Source organism: Parasteatoda tepidariorum, chromosome 8 (assembly GCF_982258835.1).
Source record: "Parasteatoda tepidariorum strain Cologne lab strain chromosome 8, Ptep-v5.0, whole genome shotgun sequence".
Taxonomy (NCBI): Eukaryota; Metazoa; Arthropoda; class Arachnida; order Araneae; family Theridiidae; genus Parasteatoda; species Parasteatoda tepidariorum.
Genome location: NC_141762.1, coordinates 5,804,971 through 5,827,917, shown reverse-complemented (window position 1 = coordinate 5,827,917; position 22,947 = coordinate 5,804,971). Strand labels below are relative to the sequence as shown.

The window sequence follows — 22,947 nt, the reverse complement described above, 5'->3', positions numbered from 1 at the left end:
TAGAATTCAAAGGTTAGAACCGAACGTCACCAAAAAATACAAATTGTGCATTAATCTAGAACTTTGTACTTTCTAATTCACCTTTAAACGGAGAAAAAGGATTCGAAGAAAACTATCGAATGATTAAAAAAAAAGAAAAGCATGAGATAAAAATGGATGACATATCCATCTCTTAAATATGTAAAATGCAAAAAAAAGAAAGGGAAAAAAGGAAGAAAATCTCCTTCTTGTTAAAATAAAATAACTATTTTGCAATTAATAAGAGAAAATTAGTATAAATTTAATATCACTTCCAATAAATTTAAATATGAATACTTTGTAAGAAATCAATAAACCAATTAAATATTTCAGCAATATGTATATAAAAGTGACATAAATAATCAATAAAAAAGGCTCAATATTTCAGCCTTATAGGTGTTACGTTATGGGAAATCAATAAAATAGTTAAATATTTCTGCGAAATTGTAATTTTAAATTAATAAATCTTAAAATGCTTACTACTTCACTTTTTGCGTAAATATGTAATTTGCAAAAAAAATAGATCCTAAAGATTTTATTTAAAAATAGTTTTATTATTTTGTGGTGATGCAATTTTATTGGAAAAATTAATTTTAAAGAAATAATATCGCATTCTATAGAATCAAATGTGTACACGCTATTATATGAAATTAATAAAATAGTTATATTTCTGAAAAACGGACATTTTAATTACATAAATCTTTAAATGTTTGCTACCTTGTTCGTTTATTTATTACGTGAATTGTAATAAATAGATACTAAAGTTTTTGTTTTAAAAGCAATTTAATTATATCGCGATGATACAGTTTCAGAAAATTTAGTAAAAACTTAATATCACCTTCCATAAATTTAGACGTGAATATGCCATTGTAAGGAATCAATAAAAAAGTCATATTTCTTCAAAACGTCGGATTTAAATTAATGAATCTTACAATTTTTTTGATCGATTCTCTTTTTTTATTTGTATATTACAAAAAAATAGTATCTAATTGTTTTAAGGAAAAATAATTTAACTTATTTAAAGGTCATGAAAACTGTTTAAAAAATAATTGTCATAAATTAATTATTGCATTCGTCGATTGTTCTATACTGTCAATAAAATAAATATAAGTTCCTGCAAAACTAGCAACTTCAAAAAAATAAACAATTCTTGAAATGCTTAATGTTTAATTCTTCTTTTTAATGCGTATATTGCAAAAAGCTAGAATCCAATTATTTTATTTCAAAAAAAATTATTATTATTAATTGATAAAGTTGCCTATGAAAAATTAGAAAAAAAATTTAAAATCACATTTGTCGAAATTAGAGCCAAGTCAAGTTCGATCGAAAAAAGCACCTTGCCTCGAACTATAGTCTCAAAAAACTGGGAATGATTTTATTTCACTATGAGTATCTCAATTGGGTACTTGCGTTAAGAAGAAGAGGACTTCCCATACCCACACGTGTGACCTATGATGTCAGCGCTAGCTAATCTTTATCAGCAAAATGGCGTTTTGAAGTTGAGCTAAGTTTCTCTGCATAAATAAGAATGTTAATAAACGATAAATTAATTAAATACAAATCCGAAATTGAGCCGAATTAAATAGAGAGCCGCACATCAAATTAGATTAAATATAATTCGTTCTCAGTCTACTTCTCTTACTTAACTTAGATTTATAATGTGTTTATGTATTTTATTGCAACCGTGATATATTTTTGTTTTGTGTACCCGGCAACTTCGATGTACAATTAGTTTAATTATGTTCCACATTGCTTCATGCCTGTCTTTGTGTTAAGTAAATATATTGTGGTAGAACTGAAATCGTTGAGAAAGAATCTTTGTGAAAGTATTTAGAATGTGTCACTTAAAATAATTGATACTTGAAAGGCTTGGCTTACTTGAAATAGAATGGAAGGAACAGTTGCTAACGCAAGCAAATGCCATGCTTCAATAACCAATCAGGATCAAGATACCCATACTACGTCACTTTGAGGTATCCCATTAAGAATACTACGGTTTTTGAGGTCCGTTGAACTTCTAAGAGCCAAGACTGCAAAATTTTAAGAATTTTTTGTCCAGTTTTTTGCTTTATAGCATTTAAACGCAACATCGTACACAAAATCAAAGAGCATTGAATTCTGCGTTGAATAACATCTTCGAATATTATAAATTGAATGATTTGGGCAGAATAAGCAGTAGTGAATTGAGCCTAATTCCTCACATCTGATGAAAAAGACTTCATCCTCACTCTCTAAACTTCGAGACCAAAACCTGCAACTCTAAATAAATGAATAATTAAAAAAAGCATAAGCTACGAAGTTATTGGGAAGTAAATTATATACTTTCTTAAATTAATGTCCACTTTAACAGAGGTGTCTCAATGACTGTAATCCGCTATTCAATTGGTTCCCTTAGCGATTGGGGGGGGGGAGAGAATTGCCGTTATATTGAAACTTTAAGCCTAATGCTTGAAAAATTAAGTTTAAGATTTCATAATATTAGGCAAAATTTTTTATAACAGCGTTGAACAGTGACCCAGTTTTGAGTTTAAGACAATAAAGGTTCAACTTCAAAAGTTTGCAATGTTCAACGTAACCCAGAAGACAGTAGAACTGAATCAGGCATATTACGAACCTGCCATCGCGACACACAATTGTTGTTATATTACTGTATTGCTGAAAATGAAAATTTGGGTAAAAAAGTAAATAAATTTAAAAAAAACTATAATTCCGAAGATAAAAACTAAATATAAAGTATTTAAACCATCCATTTGGCGATTTTTTCCATTCATAAGGTAAGAGTTTACAAGAAATTCTGGTTTTCAAAACTATAGTTTTTATTACCACACTTTTGGTAATTAATAAAAAATTGAAAAGTAAATTTAACCGAATAAATAGCTCTTATGCCCTGCTTTTAGATCAAAAATTCATAAGTTTTGCTCATAAAATTATTAGATTTTACCACGTATATCAAATCTCACCGCATGTTATAAAAACCACATTTTATTGTTAATTTAACCAAAATAATTACCAAAGCGCTTCGGCAAAAGTTATCGAGCTTTTTGGTGCTCCCATGGAGCCAGAAATACGGTAAATGTTACCATGTTCTGATAGTTTTGGCCATAATTATTTTCTCAGTGTGGAGGATTTTTTTGATGGAACTAAAAACTTTTTGCATTAAACGGAGGGGAAAACCACGAAAGACAAATGATCCGCTGATCAATGAGAATATATTAAGTCAGCACTGTGGTCGGGGACAAGCAGAATCTGCATCGATAAGACATCTTTGGGATTCGAGCATAGGCCGCCTCTTCGGAAATTGATCCATCACGGCTCTACGTAGAATATCTTTTAAGAAAATCAAAAACATAAAAGAAGAGCCTATTTAAAAATGTACTAGGAATTATAACTTCATGCTAAAGTATAAATCGCAGCACATCAGCATAAAGAAGAGAGACAAGAAAAAGAACCTTACTGAAATTTTGCTTGTCTTTAAAGACACTTTCATATAACACGAGAAGAGGAAATATATTAAACATGATTCATATTCATACATCTTTAAACACATAACCCTCAAGAAATGAAAGTTATCTTTCTTTTTCTTTTTTTCTTTTTTCAAAAAAAAGAAGAAGAAAAAGGCGCATTCTATTCTACGTCACTGACAAACTATAGTTCCCAAGATGTTTTCGGATGACCCAATAAACATTTCGAATATTTTTTCAAAGAACTATACATGAAAACTTATTTTTGACTGATATTATTTAAATCACTTTATACTATGGTAAAATTTGATGAAATGTCCCATCGCTAACAAAACATTTATTTCGAATAGATATTTGAAACTGTTAATATTTTCTCAAGAGTTGGTAATGATTCGTATTATTAAACTAATGACAGGGTTCCTGCGGTCCTTGAAAGGTTTCAGTAGTGGTAGTAAAGTTTGGTTAAAGAAGCAAAAGAGCGAACACTTCGTGAATTTTTTTAAATTTTTTGAAAAGAGGGAATCTCTTGAAACTAGTTCCATGTTAAAATATGTTTCTCCAATTGTCTGAAAATGCCCAAATTTGTCCAAAAGCGCTCAAAGAATGTTTTTTAATGAGATGTGCTTTTACCGAAACATGATATTTCCATATTAAAGAAGCAAAACAACAACAGCAAATAATTGTAATAATGTATCAGTAACTAACAGTAAGCAGTCATGCTTTCAAAAAGTGCTTCAATTGTTACAATGCTTCAACTTACAACTATAAACTTATTACTAACAATTATACTTACGAACTCTCTTTACTGATTTAAAATAATTGCAAATAGCTTTACTATTAACAGATATTGAAATAGTTTCGTCTTCTGTAGGTGAGCATATTTAAAGAGTGCCAGCCGGAATTCCTCCATGATCTAGTACTGAAAATGAAGGCATACATATTTACACCAGGAGATCTTGTCTGTAGAAAAGGTGAAGTGGCTCGAGAAATGTTCATTATTGCAGACGGCATATTGCAAGTCATAAAGTAAGTCACTCACCAATGTTTCCATATTCTAATGCGAACGTCTCCTAATCTCAAATCTTTGGTTTAGGAGGTACTTTAAAATTTTAAATAGGAATCCCTTTTGCAAATTCGGATTCACCAAAAAAACCTTTTTCAGTTAGACTTAGCGGTACCTGTATTTTAATACAAATCTCAAGAATTTCAAGATTTTGCTTAATGGTTTAATACGGAAAAAAAGTTCAGAATATGCATATATATATATCTGTATAAAAATTGCAAAACAACATTTGAAAATTATAAGAAACATAACGTAATAACTTTAACGCATCATTTTACCCTCTGTTACCACCCCAAAAATATTTTCAACGCATTATTTCGTATTATTTAAATGGCACTGTAATCTTAAAACAAAATTTTAGTGCAAATTGTTTTCATTGTTCTTTGAAAAATACGGGTCAGATCTAAAAAATTAAAATAGTCTTTTTTCATATTTTGATATTCGTATAATATCAAACTCAACTCTTATTATAAATGGAATACTATGCATCTTAATTACTTTTAAGTTAAGAATTTTTAATAAATTAAGAGTAGTTATGATCCGAAATCATTTACTGAAATAATGCGATTGAGCTTTTGTGTACTTTTAATCAAAGTAAAAGTTTCCTTTTGTTAAATTTCCATTTTAAATAATGCGATAGAACTTTTGTATACTTTAAAACAAAGTAAGATTTTATTTTGTTAATTTTCTACTTTCGATCGTTTATATAAAGAAAAAAACATTGCCATTTAAATTTTTCAAATATTTTGCTTAGCTAAGACGTATCTCAGAAATAGAATCTTGTTATTACAACTATTTTATTCAAAAAGTGTGACCTGTCTTCAAATGCTAACATTGAGTTTTAACGAATTAAGAACTGACGATAACATTATAAAGTAATATAAAAGGGTTTTTTTTAAATAATAAACATTTATCTACAACTCAAATAAATTGACTAACCATTCTGACGTTGACTTAAATCTATTTGAAAGCGTTCTCGTTTTAAACTTAATTCCCGAAATCTAAATCAATTACTGACTATTGCTACGGTTACATACATAAACCTCCGTTTCGTAATCTAATTGCCAACTTACAGGAGCGCCCGAGATATTTCATTCGGTATTAATTGCAATTAGGAAAGCTTAGTACAAAGAGCAGAGAGAGACTTATTTAATTAAATTCAGTCGTTCCCTGTTGTGCGTGATAATATCTGTCAGATTGGAAACTGGAAAAATATACTTTACATTTAAAGGTTCTTTTTGCTAATCTGTTAGTAAATGACATTCAAAAGTTCATTTGCAGTGGCTGATGACGCAATCATTTGAAATCTTTGACGCCATCTTGTTTGTGTTATGACCTCCAACTATTATTTTTCAAAAAAGTAGATTAATAATGCATTGCAATTTTCTGAAAGATTTCATAGCGGGTAAAATATTGCGTTGAAAATATTTTTGAGAAGATCATAGTGGGAAGAAAATGCGTTAAAATTACCACTTTCTATTTCTAAATTTCAAATGTTTCCGGCTATTTCTCGTTATTTTCCAAACTCACCTTTATATTGAGACTCAAATATCAATGAACAAAGGTATGTTTTTGTGTCTGATTTCGTAACTTAAATACTGATTTCGTTACTTCTCACTAATTAGTGTACAGTGATAATGGCATCGTAGTTCTTAAAAATCTCGTCATTCGAAGTTACTCATACATTCCGTGTTTTATTTGGTGCACAATTCGTATTAGTACTCTAAATTCTCACAAATTGTTAAGAATATCATTTTCAATGATTGATAATCTAAGCCGATGCTTGGTCAATATGTATATATTTGCGTATTCTGAACGTTTTTGTTTTCGGTATTGAACCATTAGATAAAATCTAGATAATTGTATTTTTAAAATTCCTGAAATAAATTATGTTAAACTAACGCCATAATCCTTACGATCTTTTCTGCGTGTCACGCCATTTTGATGTAACTTATCGCAGAATAGTTTTACCACCAGAAAAGAGAGTATATATTTCTATAAAATAATAACTTTTTAGCTTTTTCTTGGGTTCTTTTCATGTAAGTTACGAATTATATATTTGAAAAATTTCGAACAGAACAGAAATCCATTCGGATTATCCTGATTTTAAGGTAGGCGGGACTTTTAGTGCAAATTATTCAGAAATAAAGACTTATAAACACGACTGAAGCAGAAATGTATATTTAATATTAAGTCTTACCAACTTTACAATGATTACAAAGTCACAAACATTAGTAAAATGTAATCAGAGAATGACACAAAGATGTAATTGCGGAAAAATACCTCAATCGCAATTATCGATCAGAATTAATTCTGACATGAGAATAATTAGTGACAAATTATCGTGGGAATTTAAACAATGGATTTAATTAAGTTAATTGTTCAGAGATTTACTAGCCTTCCTTTTGAATTTAAATGAAACTCCTTATATTCTATTCTATTGTAGTTGCTTTGTTCTAAGAGATGTGCATTTCTTTAGAATTTGCAAGCTCTTCAAAATATCTCATAATTTAGTGTTCGTTACATTTAGTATATTTATGCTTTGCTTTGCAGTGACAGGGGACAAGTTCTAACTCATATGCGAGCGGGGGATTTCTTTGGAGAAATTGGTATTCTGAACTTAGATGGATTTAACAGGTATTTAAATTACATTTGCATAGTTAAAGTATAACACCTCTCTATAATATCGAGTGATAGGAACACAGCATGTAACACTAGTTTTATTGCTTATTGAAGTTTCACATATTGCCCCATTTCAAGAAAAAGAATTTTTTCAAGGAACGCTTAGCTTAAATCTTTGTTTCAAGCCGTGGTGGCTCAGGCGATGGAGTGTTTGCCACGCCATGAGGTGATTTAGGTTCGAATCCCAGCGATGGCTGGAAGATACGAATTCTACGACCGGCTCGCATTGACAGCATATAAAATAACATTTTAACAATAACTTTTAACTTTTTAAGCATTAACTTTTTTCCACGATAATTTTCATATGAAATATTTTAATTGGCATATGGATCATAATTAGAACCACCCTACAGTTGAGCTTACCGTAAGATTTTTTAATGGTTGTCCTCACTATGTAACGCACATGCAGGATAGTTTCATCAAAAAGTCTGCTTCGAAGACTAGTTTAATCCCGGAATTTCTTTGTCTTCTGGGTCTGAAAAATAAGTCAACTGTTTAACGCCAGTTATTAAATAAAGTGACACCTTTGTCTTCAAGATGAACCACATCGGGATATCCATTTAATTCAAGTCTAGTGAACTAGGTGATCATCATTCTAATGCTGTGTGATAATCACTAAAATGATCCTTGAGTACTCTTAACTATATGTCTTGGAGCAGATTCTTGTTCTAAAGTATTAGGTTTTAAATTTTTTCCTTTTTATTTTGTGTCAGTGTTCTGAGTGAAAAATTCGACAAATTGAGGGAATGACTGTCTTTCCTTGTTTTTAATCGAATATCGATTACACAATCGAGTTGGAATTTCAACCTAAAACAAAAAAAGTATATGTAACTGTGTACTCATTTATAGCCTAGAATCTAAATCGAGAAAACTACTTGAAAAGCTACAGCACTAGCCTCTGCACCATCCCGCTATACAGTGTTAGTGGTTCTACACTCAAATAAAAATTGTTTGAGAACTCCCAGAGTAGATTCAGATTGTCTTAGAGAAAAAGCAGTATCTGGAGTTCGCGTTTCGACAAAAATCCCGTGATTTCGAGATGAAAATCAAAAATTATGACGTAAATTTAAGAGAAACTCAAAAATATTTCTCACAGTAAAATATGTAATCATTTGAAGTAGATTATTATTACATAAGTAAAATATGTAATTATAATTTATTTCATTAAAATTTTGTTTAAGTGTTTAGTTATTCATACTTACAAGAATATTCAAACAAATTTTTTTCCGACTACCATTTCCAGAATAACTGGTTTTACAGTTTATGAAATGTAATTATAAATAATGTAATTATAAATGATGTAATTATAAATAATGTAATTATAAATAATGTAAATATAAATAATGTAAATATAAATAATGTAGCTTAATGGACAAAAAAACGAAAATAAAACGGAATTGTATAATTTAATGGGGGAAAAAATTCTCATTTCGTTAAAATAATTTTTCCATTTTTAATCTATTGAATTATAGAAAATGTAATTTGCGATAAACCTATTCGAGATACTTTATTGTAAAACTATATTAAAGCGAATCAAAGTTAAACAAACCATTTCCATTAAAAATCTAACTTAAAACACATAATAATCCAGAATTATGTAAACGACTTTATAAAAAACATAATTAGTTACTCTTACAATTAAATTTGTTCCCTAAATGATTCCTTTCCTTTGATTATTCTATTTTTATTGTAGAAACGTTTAAATATTATCCTTTGATTATTAGTCTCAATAAATGTTTTTGTTATTGCTTTTTTCCCTGATAAACCGGAATCCTTTAGATTAGATGCATCTTTTAAGAATTGAATCTTTAAAAAAGAGAAAATTTTAAACCGCATCATGGGTTGAAAATAAATGATACCCTAGGAGTCATTCATCTTATTGAAATAGTATATTCTCCGAGGAATTGCGAACTTAATTCTGTTATTTTTCTTTAAACGTGGTTCGTATTTCTCTTTTTGAAAAACTTCCTTAGAAACAAATTTTTTTCCAAATTGCTACATGGCCGATTTGACAATGGTTAATTAATCAATAAGATTTGAAATAAAGGTAGATTTCGAATATAATTTATAACATTGATGGCAAGATTTTTAAAAAGAGTACTTTAAACTATTCTTTTCTGGAATTAAACAGAGAGATAAATAGAAATTTATGGACTTTTCTGTCACTAGAAACGCAAGAGAGGAAATTATCTCTCGAGTATTGGCAGCGCTTTGCAATCATTAACGCTGTTGCCAAATTTCCCTTGAAAAGTTTCAGTTAGAATCGATTGCTAAGAAGGAAAAGTACAATGATATGATAGTTTTGAAAGAAACTAATTTAGGCATTGATCGGGAGATTTTATCCCACTTTGATTTGTAAGTTGGATGTCGCTGTGCTATCAATAGCGCAGTTCCCGAATTTTACGTGCAAAGTTTAGTTTAAAATCGACTGCTAAGGTAAGAATAGTTTTATGACGCGTTAATTAGGTACTTGCACTTCAACAAGAAGAAGACCATGTGACCTATGACGTCAGTAGAGACTGATTGTTTATAAGAAATGGCGTGTTAATGCCGAGCTAAATTTCTGCACATAAGTTAGAATGTTAGTTAAGGTGAAGTTATTTAAATACAGGGCCCAATCACGCATCGAATTTATTGAAGTATAATTCTTTCTCTTCTACATCTTTTACTAAATTTATATTTATTGTATGTTTATGCATTTTATTGTAACCGTGATATGTTTTTGTTTTGCGTACCTGGCAACTTCGATTCATAATTAGTTTGTTTGTGTTCCATGTTATGGGTTTCATGTCGGTCTTTGTTTTAAGTAAGAAATATATAGTTAAAGAATTGAAATCTTCGTGAAAGAATCCTTGTGTAAGAATAAAGAATGTATCATTTAAGAGAAATGATGCCTAACGGGTTTGGCTTACTCGAAATAGAATGGAAAGAACAGTTGTTAACTTAAATAAATGCCACTTTTCAACAACCAATCAGGATCGAGATACCCACACTACGTCACTTGCGGGTATCCCATTGCAGACGAAACCATTTAATGCATTAAATAAAAAATTTCCTTTCTCGGCTGCTGAAGTTTTTCTCGCTTTGTTTCTCACCTTTATTTTTTTCACTCTTCGTTGGCAACTTTACATTTCAAATCCCTTTTGATTCGTCTCATTCACGTCTGGCAAGTCTTGAAAATGGTCACCAATTTTTGAGCGCGTGAAACATGCAGGCTGATATTTCCGATTCGTATATTTTTGAAAAAATTAAATTCTTAATTCAAGTAACATTTTATACATTGATTTCGAAACTTTAATTTGTAAGTTGGATATCGCTTTGCTATCGTTTATGCTGTTGCCAAATTTCACTTGAAAAGTTCAATTTAAAATTGATTTCTATACAAGAATAGTTTTATGGTATGATAGTTACAGAGAATTGATGGCAAAATTTTATCTAATTTTGAATTGTAATCACGTATGTTTATATAGTCCTCTGTATCTTATGTCTTATTTTGGTTGTAGATCCGCATACTTAAAAAAAGATCATTTCATTCCGATTGTAAGTGATGGAAATTTATCATATATTATATGCAGAGTGCCTTTCTTTTTCAACCAAATGTTAATTTTCTAAAATCACTAAAATTTTATTTTTAAATATCAACCTTATTACTCATAAATTTTAAATTATCCAGTATGATATTATTACCTTGCGCACATCCATTTTCGGGCCTATCCTTGGTAATTAACTAATCGAACGCGCTTCAGTACTGTATTATACTCAGATATGACTGCAGAGGCTTCACGGCCAACACTTGAATCTTTTTTTGCCAGAACCATTTAGTCTCAGCTATTATATCATTTCATCAGAAGAAGGAGTGAGATGCCAGCTTCACGGGCAGGTACTCTGCTAAAATACATATCAAGTCAAGTTAGTACTGTATTAAGAAAGCTCTATAAAAAGATCCTTCTAGAACTCTATTAAGATTAGAACTAGAAAGGTTAGAACTCTATTTGCGCTTCTATTTTCATATTTTGTAATCTGGCAATCTTATTACGAAAATATTTTAAATCATTCTTGAAAGATTACAGTACGTGTAAGTTCATTTGATTTCGCTACTCACTTGTTTTTTTGCTTGATATGCTTTATTTCGTATATTTTTTTTTACTTAATGTGTTCTATTTTCGTTTCAATTTTTTTGAGTGCTACTAACTCTGCTATATTTTGTATATAATACAATGTAAGGAAAGCATTCTTTTTTGCAGATACAATAGTGTGAGCTGATGAGATTCTAACTTCCGGCTTTTTAATATTTTTTTTTCAAGTAAATTATTTTTTTTAATATTTTTTAAAAAATATTTTGTTTTAATAATTTTAATAAATGTTTTAATAATTTCTTCTTTTTCTTAATCTTTATTATTTTCCATGCTCTCTCTCTCTCTGTATATATATATATATATATATATATAAACACAAATAAACATGAAAAACATGAATAAAATAAAAATAAAAAACTAAATGGTAGAGAAACAAGAATGGTATAAGCAAATAGTCGTTGTCAAGACACATCTAATTGCCATAAATAATGCGATATTTCTGAATAAAGAATAATTATCCTAAGATAAAAATTATTCTTTATATGTGTCGATATCGCAAAAAACCTTATTTTGAAAAAAATCATGAAATAAAAGAAAAATGTAATAGGAAATCAAACTTACCAGCGTGAATTAAAACGCGGTTTAGGTTTAAAAGTACAATAATAAAACAGTTAACAAAAATCGCGAAGATGTAAAATATTGCTTATAGCTTGAATCGAATATAATAAAATTAAAAAAACATTGGATCGAAGAAGAAGAAAAAAATGTTTAGGTAAAATATTAGTGCTGCCATCTATGAGAAACAATTAGTAAAAAGGTAATAAAATTGAAATAATAATAAAAATGTTTAATAAATGTTATATATATATATATATATATATATATATATATATATATATATATATATATATATATATACACAGGGTGTCTCAGTTAAGCGTTTCGGAACTTCTAAGAGGGGTAGGGGGCACCTTGACGACTCGAAATCATATAGCAATGTGGGGTCGGAAATGCTTCCCTGAAGCGGTGATGTACACAGAAACAGCGTAAAGAAAAGAGACCGTAAGTGAAAAATCGCTATAATAATACATTGAAAAAATTATATGGCCTCCTCGGTCACCCGACCTATCATGTCTTGATTTCTAGAGTCATATGAAAACACTGGTTTATGACACCCCTGCTGATAATGCTGGTTGCAAGAATCGCAGTAGCTGCCTGCGAGATATGCCTGGAGTATTGCAGAATGTTCGAATGTCCATGCGCCGGAGATGTGAGGTGCACATTGTAGCCGGTGGCAGAAACTTCGAACACTTACTTTGGCCCATGTACCATATAATTTTTTCAATGTATTATTATAGTGATTTTTCACTTACGGTCTCTTTTCTTTATGGTGCTTCTGTGTACGTCACCGCTTCAGGAAAGCATTTCCCACCCCACATTGCTATATGATTTCGAGTCGCAAAGATGCCCCCTACCCCTCTTAGAAGATTTGAAACGCTTAACTGAGACACCCTGTATATATATATATATATATATATATATATATATATATATATATATATATATACAGGGTGTCTCAGTTAAGCGTACCATATATAGCAGAATTTATCAATGCAATCGTGTGCGGAACACCCGAAAAGAGTGAAACGGAAATAGAAAATAAAATGCTAGAAAAATACAGAATAAAATACAAAATGTAATCTATAAGGAGACTAGTAAATTCAAATAAACTTACACTCTCCGGATATATATATTCATGAACGTTACAGTGTATATGTTTTAAATGTTGGGTATATGTTGTAGGAGAACAGCCGATGTAAGATCCGTTGGTTACTCTGAACTCTTTAGTCTCTCTCGGGAAGATGTTTTATCAGCCATGAAAGATTATCCTGAAGCTGAGGTAACTGAATATTGCGTACCAAAAAGCTCGTTTATATCATTTATTTAACATAATTCAATGTTTTGATATTCTTTTCAGATTTCACATTACTTTCCTACATTTTAGGGTTTTTTTACTATTTTAAAATAAAACAAAAAGGGACTTTTGGGGAATTTTTCAACTAATTTTACAACATTAGATAGTGTGTATAAACGAGGTCCCACATTATTTTTTAGTTACCTCCACTCCTCCTTCCTTTTGTCACAAACTTCACTATACCCACTACCCTACCCTCATTGTCACAAAGATCCATTTTGAAACTCAGAAGCAACGTTATAGATCATATTTCAAGTTTTATTTTGAAGCTTGTTTCAATGATATTTGTGTGCATAACAATGATAATTCTCATATTTTGATTTAAATAAATTAAAGTAATATAATAATAAATAGGATAAAAATATTAAATCTGATGATCTAACTGTTTTTATTTTAACCAGAATGCTTGATTTCACTCTTCTTGTTTCTCCCTCTTGTCAGGAATCTCACAATCAACCCTTATTCATTAAACCATCAACCCCACCCTTACCCTCACCAGAGACATCATTTGTAAACCCTTATTTAAATCTCAGAGGAATAAATATTGTTAACACTATATCTTAGTATCTTATAACAATATCAATATATATGTTAACAATATATATGCTCCCGGCTAGCACCGACCACAGTGCTGACGCAAAATGTCTTCAGTGGTGGACGGTTTAGAGTCCTCTTGACGCCGGGCTAACTGTGAGAAATTTCATTGGTTTTTCTCTTCATGTAATACTAGTCTTAGTTCCTCCAACTTCTCGAAGATTAGTTTATGCCAATGCTTGATCCAGGAGTTCCCTTATCTTCTGGGTTGGTTTCAATAATAAACCTTTAGGGGGTTGATCATTTATAAGTATACAAGGGGGATAAGCCCCCTATTCGCTGCCACTCACCAACCCAGAAGGTTACATAGCAATAATTGTTGTTTCTTGGCAGAAAACAGTTTTTCTATTAAGGTTATTCACTTAATATATATGTACTAAAAGGAATTAATTTTCCTTACGCTTATGCCCCATTTTCCCACGTCCAAATATTATTGCCTATTAATATCATAAATATCTAAATCTGTTGGTGAACAGAAGTAATTTTTCTAAGTAATCATTTTTTAAAATAACATTTATATTGTTATAACATTACATTGTTCAAGCAAATTTGGTAAGTTCACAACCGTAATTTAATATTCTCGCTTACCAAACGGGCGGATATGCTAAATACTGTTTTTGCTTGCATCTCATTGTGCATGCAACTGATCGTTAAGTTCTAAATCACTTAACAGATCACTTTAACTGTAATTTATTACTGCGTATTAATGTTATTTGCCCAAAAATAATAATTATAAAACGGTTAATAATATTAGACCACCTTTCTAAATAGCTTTATCTTAAAATGTAGAGCAGAATGTATCTTAAAATGCAATATTTTAATAATAATAATAGAGTGGATCCTAGAATATCCACCCCATGGTGATTTTTTCGAAATCTCGCCAAACTATGTTTCTAGAAGCAATTTCGGGGATATATGTTGTTGTTGATGTAAAATAAGTTATTTTCTATTTTATTTTATTGAAAATATTATAATAAATTTGTAATAATTTAAATTGATATTTAATAATAAAAAAACAACGTTGATCCAAGTAATAATCGCCAATTTGGCGAGATTTCAAAAAGTCACCACGAGGTGGGCTATTCTAGGATTTTACCTAATAAAAAAACAGCAATTTTCCTAGTTTTTAACTCTTGGCTTAAATGCGTGACAATAGCAGTACAGGAAAATAACTTTAAATTAGAGATACAAAATTATTTATAAAAAAACAATACCTTGATGACTTTTTTTAATTTTATGCTGATGACAACCAAAACAGTATGGTAATGAATGAGAAAAAATGGATCCTACCACGTGATTTTTCGGCCCAGAAAAATGCACGGACAGCAATGGAAAACTGCTGCACCATCATTAGATTTTTATATATAGTTAAGCAACCTAAAAAATAGATATCAACAGTTCCACCGCTATTCACAAAACTAAATAATTCTTTTAATGCACATTCAAAAGATCGAAAATAAAATCAAACTTACTAGAAAAACTCAATTAATGCTGCCAAGTATGTAACTAAGTTATTCTCTCACAATGATGATCTTGTTAAAATAGTGTGGAAGGGAATAATAGAATCTATTTTTAGGAAATTCTTCAATCCATGGGCAGACGGCGCTTGATGGAGGCTAGACTAGCCAGTCCTTCAGACAAATCACCTTACCAAGAAGACTCAGAGTAGGTGTGAATGGCTTTCTTTCCACTATTAACAATCTTTTTTTGTTGGTGACTTACATTCTTTGCTACGTCTAATATCTAAAGTTCCTTTTTATTCAATTTATTTAAGGGGAAAAAAAGCATTTTTCTTGCTGTATTATATTTATTTATTTTATGAAGACGATAAAAAAAGAGAATGAATGCAAAAATAATTTACTTAAGCAGTTACAGTATAAAACAGTATATTACAGTTTAAAACGCGAAAAATTCACTAAAAAAATGATGCCTTTAATAAGCGATTCATAAAACAAGTTAACTGTTTATTAACGGATAACAAAGATACAAATAAGTTAATTAATAATTTAGTTACTGATTAATAATTTATTAAAGAATTACGCATTTTGCAAATACTTGTTTAAAACAAATAAATTAATTTATAATTTAAGTATTGATTAATAATTTATTAAAAAGTTATAAATATATTTTATCAACAGGCAAATGAATTGCTTGTCAAAATATTAAAATAAATACAAATTAATTAATTCATGATTAATTTTTTACTAATTATTTATTGAAGAATTATGTATTTTATAAATGTTTCATAAAGCAAATATACAATTATCGATAAAGTTGGATATTGATTATATATATTTATTTAACAAAGACTATAAGAAAAGCAAATGAATACAAAAATACTTTATTTAAAAGCAGTTTACAACGCGAAGAATTCATTAATAAAACTATGCTTTTTATAAACGATTCATAAAGCATATAAATTGTTCATTAAAGGATAACAAAAAATACGAGTAAATTAACTAATAATTTATTTACTGTTTAGTTATTTATTAAGAAATTATGCACTTTATAAATACTTGATGAAACAAATAAATTAATTTATAATTTAAGAATTGATTAATAATTTTTTAAAGAGTTATAATAATATTTTATAAGCAAATTAATTGGTTTTAAAATATTACAACAAATACAAATACATTAATTCATAATTGAACTTTTTATTAATTATTAATTAAGAAATTATCCATTTTGTAAATGGTTTTTAAAGCAAATAAATTGATTAATAATTAAATTGTTGATTAATAATTTATTAAAAAATCATACTTTATTTAAATATTTTTTAAAGCAAATATACAGTTGCTGAAAATCAGAGCTCTACAACTCTGCCAAGTATAAGTACCCGAAACAGTGTTCAAAACACACAAAAATAAACACTAAAAATAACTTTTGCTCTATTGATCTGATTTTCAAGCTAAGACTCAATCTTAATGATTTGGGGTCTAACCTTAAATATGCTAATTAATTACAGAAGACGTAATTTTAAGTTATGAAATCGAACAATAAAACGTACTTTCTATGAACAAACACACTTTTTTCTTGGTCGGATAATGATTTGGGTTATCGACTCTCAAAATAAGCCGCAATCTGAAAAGTATGATTCCAATAGTTAGGTCAGGAGGGTGCACCAAAGTTTGGACCCCTTAATGTTAATTTTACTTTTGACGCATTTTGCCATTTCGCGAGAATTTCTGTAGAAAATAAAAAACTTTTTGTACACAACTATAAAATTTGTTTATCCAAAGATAGTTCCATGCAAAAAATAATTTTTAATAATTATGTATTATTTTATTAAGTAACAGTTGAAAATAATTTAAATTGTAAAAAGAACGAATCTTAAACAACGTTATTTTATGTATCAAAATACAAATTTTGAGCGCAATCGGTCGAGTAGTTCCTGATTTATCAAATTTAAAAAGGATCATATCTTTCCTTTCTTTCCTTCCAGACGCGGATACGTACCTAGGTTAGTGAAACCCTTACTCGTATAATCCGCGTCTGGCCACTACTTCCAGCCAACCTCAATCAATTATTCAAAGTTTCAAAAGAAAGGAGGTTAAAATTTTGTTTACAAATATACAGAAATATTAATTTGCTTACAAATATACAGAAATATTAATTATAGTTTAAACAAAGAATTTTTTTTAAATATATATATATGACATATAGAAAGTGACAATAAATGAATTTTGAAAAGTGAATTATTAAAGGATCATATCTGTGAAATTTTATTTCACGAGAACTATTTGACCGAATACTGTATGATAATGCTTTGAAGATCCCTAATTGTGTTTAAATTTAATAAGCCATAGACGACTTGTTTACGAATTTTCAACTCAAATTGCTTCGAACTATCGGAATTGAATCTGAAACGTTCTTTTATTTCAGTGCTGTGGTTTCAATTTGTTCGTAGAAATTTAAGAACGGGTACTGAGAATAACAAAAGTGATCATCGATCGGAATATAAAGTATTATTTCCCCAAACTCAGCAATATTCCGAAAATAGAGTCTTAAAAAAAGTTCTCTCTCGACATCCTTCGATCCCTCTTGACCATTTCTCACTGAAATGCCAGGAAATAAAAAAAAGAGAAAGAAAATGACTTCCTTGATCTCCCAATGAAAAGTTTCCCTTTTTACCCCTACTTCTGAGAAAAAGTTTCATTTCACCCATGTAAAGAAAAAAAAGGAAGAAATCGGTACAGAACTCATAGAGAAAAGGTTGGCTGACTTTGTGTTATTTGAAATCTCTTTTTGAAAAAGATTTCAGAGTTTATCACTTTCCCAATCCGAAATTCGGGAACAGATAGATTGAAATGAAGTTAGCATTTGATGTGTTTCCTTTTCGAAAATCTGAAATTCATATTATTGTAATTTTAATTGAAAGGCTTAAAGAGATAAAAAATGGTAAGGCTCATAAAATTGGGAAAATAAGCGAGTCGAATGCATGAATGCCGATGAATTAACATATTAAAGTAGAATAAAAATTTTAAAAAAATATGTTTTCAAGTGGATTAAAAAAAGAAAATAATTCTTGAAAGAGATGAGAGGGGATTTTCATAGATGATGATAGAAGTAATTACGAAAGTAATGCGCGTTTTTCGTTTCTAGCAAAACTAAAATGGCCCACTTAAAAAAGTAATTCATAATTTTTAAAATATTTTCCCTATTATTTTCTTCATTTAATTACCTGTCTGTTAATTTGTTTATAGAGGATCATTAAAATTTCAATTGCTGATGAAAGGTGAAAAAAATTGCCTGCTTATTTATTTAAAAATATAACGTGAATGTGTATTTGCACACAATTTTCGTCCAAATTTTAGCATCCTAGTTTGTTAAAAAGCAGTCGATACTTAACTGATAATTTCCATTTGGCGATATGGCGATCCATTCTGCTTGCAGGGATTAGAAAACGATTGAAACTTGTGATGACCCCCAACGCAGAGAGCTTCATTTAAAGTTTTAGTGTTCTATCTGATCTTTAAATGATCGGAATTTTGATTGACGATGCATCTCCTTTAACGATAATATCTCAATAAATTCTGCTTGTAGTAATCAAAAAAAACAATTGGAACTAATATTGCTATCTAACACAAAGTTCCAGTCAAAATTTCTTGAGTGTCCTAGTAGTCAAACTTTTGAATTTAAAATAAATTTAATTCAGCGATAAAATAACGATAATTTCTTCGATAAAATGATAATAATTTCTACGATAAAAAGACGATAAACTCTTATTCATAATAAATACTAGTTGCATCAGGAACTTGTAGTGTCATCTAGAACAAACTTCTGGTTAAAATTTAAGTGTCCTACACTCTCACTTTTGTCATTTCAGCAATCCTTCAGTTGCATTTTGTCAATTTTGAGAATTATTTTGTCACGAAATCACGTGAGCTGTGGTGAAATGGGAACTCTCAAATATCTGACAAAAAAAATTTCCTCTTCTCGAAACACCATGGTAGTGCTTTGTAGGAAATGGTTACGTAACTAGGATGAAAACTAAACGAAAGTGACGAAATAAGCCGATCGGCCGGAATAATGGTCAAGCAGTTGGGCTAGTGCAAGGAAGATCCCGGGTTCGAGTCCGGGACCTATCATATGTGCAATTTTTATCGTTGTTCTATCTGTCTTGTGTTAAGGTGACATTGATCGAGCTATATAATGCCTACGATAAAGTGTTCATTGGAAAAACTAGGCACTACAATGTTTTTTTTTTTTTTTTTTTTTTTTTTTTTTTTTTTTTTTAAAGGGAGGGGGAAAGAATGACAAAATATTTCTTTCATTATCTACGAAATTCGTTTGCTCGAAGAAGTGACTATAGCTTCGTCACTTTGACGAAACATTCACTCGGAGCATATACCTGGAAACATTTTCGTCAAAAACGGAGAAAGTTTCATAAAAATTGAATATTTGCGTACTACAGCAATGTAGTTAAAAGATTGATTCAAAAAAATTATTAATTTAGCAATAAATTCAGCAATAAAGGAATGATTTCTTAACGATAATATCGCAATAATCAATAAACAATTGTAACTTGCTTTTTTAAATGGCAAAAAGCTCTGGTAGAAATTTGACCACTTTCACTAATCGGAAATAAATAAGAAATTTCGATTGCCAGATTCCATCACCTAAAACACGAAAGCGAGATAATAAAAATACAAAATAAAAAAAATATTCTTTTTGTGTTCACTCTTTGCTCTTCACAAATAAAACAAAAATAACAACATAGAAATTTCATAATTTAGTATGTCACCGTATAAAGCTGATAAATGATTCAAGGGTCAAAATATTTAAGTTTTTTATCTTTAATTTTTCACCAATGACAGTCTTAAATGTCTGTATATTCTTTGACGTTTATTGTCATGTGATGAAGTCCTCTGTGATAAGCTAATAATAGTAAATAATAGCTCAAAATTGTAGTAAATTTTTGTTAGATACCATGCTAAGCACCTAGTCTTTGTTTCTGTGTGATTCAAAAGTTTATTTTTAAAAGTTTAAAGTTTTATTGAAACTATATTTAAAGCTTTTGAAGCTATATTTTAGAGCTATATTTGCTATGAACAACTGTTTTATAAAAAGAAAAACGCAATATTGTTGTAAAAAATATTTTAATGCGATTTTAACTTCTCTAGTCAAATGCTGAATAACTCGAAATTTCCGCAACAAACAATTTTGATACCGAACGCGGGTTTTTAATAGCAAATTGGGAAAAAAAAATTATTGAGTCATCGGCTGAACATTATATGATTGTGTATGGAATAATATAAGGGATAACACTATTTGTTTTTTAACACATACACACTCTTTTTGTGGAATTTTTTAATGACTATTTTGTGAAAATTTGTGTGAATTTCGTTAATATGACGCTCAATTTCCAATTTCAGGGCTTGATGGGTTTTTGTGGAATCTTTCGTAAAACCTTAAGATTTCAAGAATTTGCATGATGTGATTCGATATATATCTGTCGATTCCAATCACTAAAACAGAAAATAACACTATCAGGAGCAGTTGTGGCTCAGGGGATAGAGTGCTCGCCTTCCAATAAGGTGAACCGCGTTCGAATCCCATCGATAACTGGTCAATGCAAATTCCGCACGCGACTCGCACCGACCACAGTTCTGAAGTAAAATATCCTCAAATGTAGACGAATCATGGGTTAGAGTTTCCTTGCTGTCAGACTAACCGTGGGGTATGTTCGTGGTTTTCTTCTCCACGCAACGCAAATGCTGGTTAGTTCCATCAAAAAGTCCCCCACGAAGGCAAATTTTTTTTTCTCCCAATACTTGATCCAGGAGTTCCTTTGTCTTCTATATTGGGTTCAAAATGACAAGGCTACGGAGTTGAAAATTAGAACATCGTAAACCCAAAATTGGGTGGCGTTTAAATGACGGCTATAAAATATAAAATAAAATAACACAACCAAAGAATGACTCAATAATGCTCAAATTGTCACTCAGCAATGAAATCACGGTGCCCTTTAATATCTCTATTCACTGAATAACTCTCAACTGTTCGCATTACCACTGTCTCTTTCCTTTGGCAACATTTTATTGCACAAATGGCACAAATTTCACATTGTGTCAATTTTAAAACATCTATAGTTTTATCATAAATGTTATCACTAAAGCATTGAAATCAGTTATTCTATAGATTATCTACCTAATGTGCCAATGAACGAGGATGATCGATTAAAATATAAAAAGAATTTTCTCATATTACCTCGATAATTTGCAAACTACCTGGACACCAGTAGTCTGAAAAACTGCATTATTTTTGTAGTTTACTACAACTATAACCACTTTGTTACAAATGTAGTTAACTGTAACTACTTTTTTCAAATGTAGTGACTGCAAACCACTTTTGGTGACTACTTTAAGGAACCGAACTTTGTTGGAGAAATTAATTTACACCTAAGCTCAAAATGCTTTTGAATAAAAAATTGACTTATATTAAGCATTAGGAATATTTTTTACAAATATTTTTTAATGTTTGCATGAGCCAGTTGGTAATTCTAAAGCACTTTTTCGAATTTGTTCATTTAATTCAACTTTTTATGCCCTTGGCGACAGTGAATATTTAATGTAAGAAAACGCTAGAATATTATCAAATACTTTCAATTTCGTGAAGTGTTTAATGCTCTTTTATTTCCTCTAAGAAATGAAGCACATTGATAATATGTTTTCCTTCCTTTGAAGTAACATCACTGTTTCAAGAGTGTACATACGAAAATGTGATCCAAGTGATAACTTATATATTATTCGCTAGCTTAAATATTAATTATGCGTGTCTCTAAATACTCGATTATTGTTAGCCATAGAGGCATTTTAAATTTGCTGCGTCCGACCCACGAAGACACATCAAACTAGAAAAAATTTTTGTTTTAGAACTCTGTTTCCTTTCTAAGATAACGTAAAAAGTAGTTGCCATAAATAGCTACAAACTACTGCTTTTTTTTTTTTTTTAAGTATCTCACTACTCACAACTCTATCTTTTAAAAGAGTAGCATACTACAAACTACAAAAAAGTAGCAACTACAGCAGTTTTACTATTTGCAGTGCGTTACTTCCGATCTGCACATTAGATATTCGTTAAAGTGAAAATAAGATTGTTGCAGAAACAGGAGCAACTTTTTGCTCACTGCAATTAACATAATGTCCTTGCTTATTTATCAATTTCTAAAGAATCAAGTCAATTCATGTAATCAAACAATTAACAAATTAGTGTATAGAATAAGCGAAGCACACTTTTGAACTTTAACTATCTTCTTCTTCTTCATTGGCTTGACAGCCCAGGATCGGCCCTTGCCTTCCGCAAAGTTGAACTCCAGGCTCTTCTACACTTGGCCATAGACATCCAATTTGTGACTTTTAGAATATTGCGGATTATTCTTTCTTTGGGTTTCTTAACGGGTTAAGGTTTTCCGGGGTGGGGGTGTCGGCCCCACGCCCAACCCCCAACCTGGAGGGCCAGTCCCCTGATATAATCCCCAGGGGCAGGGTACAACTATACGGGAACCATTAATGCGCATACTATCTAAGTAAAATGCGAAAAACACTTGATCCCTCATTTTAATGCTCTATTTAA

The 22,947-nt window shown here is 30.0% G+C and overlaps 1 protein-coding gene across 1 annotated transcript in view; it reads left to right on the top strand.

Annotated features, from left to right (window-relative positions):
* Positions 1 to 22,947, top strand: part of LOC107445401 (uncharacterized) — a 223,121-nt gene that overhangs the window by 153,159 nt on the left and 47,015 nt on the right. The window contains exons 9-12 of the mRNA XM_087149754.1: positions 4,351 to 4,505; positions 7,096 to 7,179; positions 13,104 to 13,200; positions 15,446 to 15,534. Of these exons, the coding sequence (XP_087005880.1) occupies positions 4,351 to 4,505; positions 7,096 to 7,179; positions 13,104 to 13,200; positions 15,446 to 15,534 (425 nt within the window). The remainder of the gene's footprint in view (positions 1 to 4,350; positions 4,506 to 7,095; positions 7,180 to 13,103; positions 13,201 to 15,445; positions 15,535 to 22,947) is intronic.